Source organism: Montipora foliosa, chromosome 8 (genome assembly GCF_036669935.1).
Source record: "Montipora foliosa isolate CH-2021 chromosome 8, ASM3666993v2, whole genome shotgun sequence".
NCBI lineage: Eukaryota > Metazoa > Cnidaria > Anthozoa > Scleractinia > Acroporidae > Montipora > Montipora foliosa.
The window spans coordinates 29840522-29845521 of record NC_090876.1 but is presented as its reverse complement, the minus strand read 5'-3'; the positions used below and the strand labels follow the sequence as shown (position 1 = coordinate 29845521).

The following is a 5000-nucleotide window of genomic DNA, read 5'->3' as shown; positions in this document are numbered from 1 at the left end:
CCAAGGCAATGCACGGGCTGTTTTAGACTAAACACTTCAAATAAGATACTCCAATCACTACAATGCATGCCAATACTGTACATGTAGACTGCAGCTGCAGTGTCTGACACTTGAAGACTGTAGACTGATCCTAACTCACAGTTATTGAAAGCTAACTATTTTAAAATGGGTGCATAGACTTAAATGCTGTTTATCAGCACTAATCAAATGGGTTCCTATACTTACATGTAAATACTGTTTATCAGGGTAATTTGTAAGCAGTCTGCAGTAAGTCACATGCAGTTGTCATACACCTCCTGGAATCCTACATGTAACTATGTTAATAAGACAGTAGCTGTGCATAACTCTAATCACTAAATTGAAAGCTTAATGCTAATTCCTAAAATTTGGGCAGTTTCCCTAACCTTACATGAAAGCTAACCATTCTAGAACAAGTGTTTAGGCTTAAATTGTGTAAATTAGTGCTTATACACCACTCAATGTTCAGGGCTCAAGACTAACGGTAGCCAACTAGCCACAGCCCAGCGAAATTTAAGTTTTGGCTAGTAGATTTTGAGCTTCCACACTAGCCATTGGGGCTAGTCAATATTGTGAAGCAGCGGAGTTCTGGACGAAAACAAAAATGAAAATTATTTCTTATGGATAAGGCAAAAGGAGAGAATAGAAACTAACAGTTGGCAGAAACTTTGACCGGATTCTATGGAATTTACTTCCTTAAAAAATGAAACCAACGCGGATTACACTTTCCCCACCCCAGGTTACGAACGATTTAATCACGTGTGAAATCATGTAGAACTTCTCGGCTGCTGTTTCCATAATTTGGTTTTATCAACGGAGTTGATAATGTAAATTGGCCACCATAAAGATATTTTTATATGAGGGCAAGTCTATGGTTTCGAATTTCCTTTATATCTAATTTAAGATATTGTTTTCCCACATTCTGCTGCTTTTGTGCTTCATGCGTAGAATGGCGCTTTTTCAATCGCAAATAGCTCTAATCAAAAGAACAGCTTTTCCACAGACTTCCAAACGAGTAGTTTAGTTTTATGTTCAGTTTATTTCTTACTTTCCTTTATTCCGTGTTTTCCACACTCCAATGCATTTGTGAGTTGCAAGATTTTGGCAACGGTCCTGTGAGAATTGGCCTCAAGGTCACGAAAACCTTGCCTTCGTGAGAAAAATATGGGAAACAGAACATTCCAGCATATTTGCGCCACTGTTGCAAGGATGGAGTACGAGAATATAAGAATATTTACTAAAAGCGCGAGTTGTGTTTGGAAATGCAGAATTTTTTTTGTGATAGTTTAAACACACGAATGAAACTGCGCATGATGAGACTGGCTAGTGCAAATTTTGACTTGGCTAGTGAAATCAGACCCGTTACTAGCCACTAGGCTAGCGAGCTAAAAAGTTAGTCTCGAGCCCTGAATGTTTTCTTGGTCAAACCAGACTGTTAAGTATTTCCAAAAGGTCTTGCTATTTCTGTCCTGATCTGACATTCTTTCAGTAACCTCTTGAACTAAGTAAATGAATGGCAAACAGCTCCTATTCAATGAAGTGTGTTCTTTGTCTTCAACAACATTTTTGCACCAGTACAATTAAAGTTGCACCAGTTCAGATATTTTGTACCAGTTCAAAAACAAAATAATTGTTCCAAAGTCAAAATTGAACTACAACAGAGGACATCTGAAAAATAGCGTAAATTGTCCAGTTAAGTTCAACCATCACTTCTACCTTTCGTCTATAATCTGCACTTCAAACATGCATTTCTTTCATAATTCTATTTGTACACACAAAGTGTACAAGACAACAAATAGAATACAGGAGGAAAGATCAATAATTACACAAGTAACCAGCAGTTAGCAATACCTAGTAAAGGTGGGCACAGTGAAGTGAAATAAAATTATTGGTATACAAAATCAATTAAAAGAAATGACAAAATTAAAATAAGCATCTAAAGAAGAAAGAGACTGTAAGTACTGTGTACTTACAGTAGTACAATAAATAATATTGTTATTTTATTACAAATTTTATCAGAATTTTCGGAAATTTTAAAGAGAAGCTCCCCCAAAAAGCAGTTGGTCATCTGTTGGTTGTCTATCGACCGACAGTTGGCCATTTGTGGGCTGACACTTGACAGTTTGTAAAAGTATTTCTTAAAAGTGTCTGCTGACAGTTGGTTACCAGTTGGTGAGTTGTTGGTAACCCGTTGGTAAGGTGGTGGACTGCTCAAAATGTGTTAACTAATTACCTCGACTTATTACCCTCAAGAATTAAATAAGAGAAAAAGTCATTAATTTACTGGCTGACATATTGTAATCTTTGTGTACCTGTTTGTCTGAGGACCAGTTCCCCTTAATTTTTGAGTCAAGATATAGGAATTTTTTCATGTTTGTTTTTATTGTTGGTTATTAACTTTGGCAAACTTGGCGGTTCCTAAAGATGCCATTTTTTTAAATATTGCTTCAATTGCAGGAGCGGTCTTCAAATTTCAGCAGGAGAAGCTTCCTCTCATTACATGGTTGACATCATGAGCATTTTGTAATGCCAAAGTCGTTTCCTGCTGTGTCCCTGTTGCAGTGGGTTTTTAATACTACTATTACATTTTCTCAAAATAATTAATTTCAAGTACTGTGCTTACTTCCTCACACACTAATAAATGGCTTTCTTGACTTCCCACTTCAGTGATAAAATCAAATTCAAACCTAACACTGTAGCTGCTTATGCCTTTAAGAGAGATAAATTGAGTGTGCTTTACAAATCTGAAAGCCTCAGGGCCTCCCAATTCATTGCTTCTAGGCCAGCACACACGCACACAAACACTCTACATTCTCTAGTGAGGATAACCATAAGTATTTCCCAAATCCAGCTCTCCTAATTTATTTAAACTTGAATTTTCAGCCATTAGAAAGAGCAAGTGTTAGTAAATATAGTGTCAAAAGCTGAAGGCTGAGATAATTTCTGTTCTTTGAAATAGGCTGTTCTTTAAGACAAACTCCTTGTTTTTTCCAGTAATTTGTTTGTTCTAGCACTATAAATTTAACTGGAAAAATGTATGTATGCCGTAACTTACAGTACATGGACATTGAGTTCACTTTTGAAAATTTTTAAAGATTCAAAGTTATTAATGTGTTGAGAATAAGGACCTGGAGAAGCCAAAACTATAGCTATACTGATGTTGATAAACTCAAGACAAAAAATGTCATGTAAACTCATGACAACACTCAATTTACATACACAACTTTGTCAACCTGCAAAGAAATGAGACCAGAAGTAAGTCACGTAAACTCCTGTTTTATATATTCATTACCTCCTCATCTGATGTTGACACGTTATCCTCTGATGTTGTCACACCCTTATCTTCTACAGCACTTAAGGAAATGATTAAATCACTCTTGACACGGATCTTTTTCTTAGATTTGTAATCAGAAGCTGAAAACTCTAATCGTCTCTTAAACTTTGGTTTCTTCTTTGGCCTTTCTTCAATGCTTGTGGGTGTTGACTGCAAAAAATAATATCGACATTAAACACAACAATCATGATGGAGATCTGTTGAGCACACTTGCTCCAGAAGAAAGAAAATAATGAAGCACTTACAAATATTGAGACAGGTTCATAGCTGCTACTGAACACCTACAAGGTCCTTCATACAACCTGTTTTAAACACGTTTTACAAGTTTACACATTCCTGCCAAAAATTATCCATTGCAACTACAGTACGTATTATATCAAGTGGCTTCTCTTCAATTATGTATGTTTGATTTTTGGCTTTCTGGGACATAAATTCTTCAATAGCTTAAGGGATAATGATATTTTCATGACCAATGCCACTCCCAGTTAATTGAATGGAGCTGTATTTGCATAATCTTATTGGCCACTAATCAGCAATATTAAAATGTTGCAAATTTGATAAAAATGTTGCTCTCAGATATGACAAATTGAGTTAAATTGAACATGCACAAGGTTTTACAGGATAGCTTGTGTTTGATCATTCATAAAGCTTAGTGGAAAACAAAATCATCTCTTGGCTTCCCTTCAGAATAACACAAAATTGTGAAACAGAGCATGTAACAGATACTTTCAATCTGCATTTAAGCCAAATAATGTCCTGCTGTTATATCTATCACCCTCATAATCTGCTTATTCTGTATGGAAATGCAGACTTCGCTCGATCGCTCATGACTTACCGCCATTATTTTCACTTCAGGTGAAAGATGTTCAGCGTGCCTTGCTACTATGCCACGATCACTTCATTTCACTCGCTTTGCGGCCGGATATGGGTGCAGCCGGGGGTTTAACATGTCCCTGGGAACAATGGAACCTTTCTTTGCTCTTACACCGTTCCAGTTTTCATTTACGCGAAGATACATGTATCAAAGCTATTCAGTGAGACAGTACTTTCCAATGTTGAAATGCGTACAGATGCAAAACATTGCCTCTTTGCTCAAATATTGATCCATCACCTTATCTGAAATGACCGTAAAAGTTTGCAAAATTTAAGTGGTGCCAAGTTCCCTAACGGCAGCAATAGGACAAAGACACCTACCCAGATTGTATGAGTCTAGATAGCTACGAACTCCGCATATGAAAATTTTATATGATTTCTTTGGGCTAGTACAAAACACTGACCCTTACTAGGACAGGTCTCTTTTCTTTCGCGTTCGCTGGGATGACCTGCGCCGGAAAGGAGACCTCTTCCGACACCTCTGCCAGCAAATATTACCTGATTTCAAGCCGAAGTGGACTAGGTACGAGTCTGTAAATACTTCGTTGGGCTACTTCGTTGAGCAGACCGTTGAGCATGCGATGCGCAGCAGTTTTAGAAGTTTTAGGAGGACTGGGGAGGAAATTTTTAACGCCGTATCCCACAACCGCGCCCGGCCTTATCTTCGAATTCAACGTAGGAGAGGCGAGGTTAGATCTTGTCGGGTCTACGTGAATGTTTATTCAGTAAAAGGAAATGTGGTAGACAAGTAATGATCTGTTGAGTTTTGGCGATG

General features: G+C 37.4%; 1 protein-coding gene across 2 annotated transcripts in view; it reads right to left on the bottom strand.

Annotated features, from left to right (window-relative positions):
• The window catches only part of LOC137968972 (DNA (cytosine-5)-methyltransferase 3A-like), a 38226-nt gene extending 33501 nt beyond the window's left edge, over positions 1–4725 (bottom strand). The window contains exons 1-3 of one of the 2 annotated variants that reach the window (XM_068815465.1): positions 4547–4725; positions 4188–4468; positions 3311–3502 (exon numbers count right to left, since the gene is read on the bottom strand). In XM_068815465.1, coding sequence (XP_068671566.1) covers positions 3311–3502; positions 4188–4193 — 198 coding nt within the window. In that variant the 5' untranslated portion in view covers positions 4194–4468; positions 4547–4725. Of the gene's footprint in view, positions 1–3310; positions 3503–3597; positions 3836–4187; positions 4469–4546 lie in introns of those variants that run through there. The other variant, XM_068815467.1, reaches the window with a different exon arrangement.
• Positions 4726–5000: the final 275 nt, after the last annotated feature.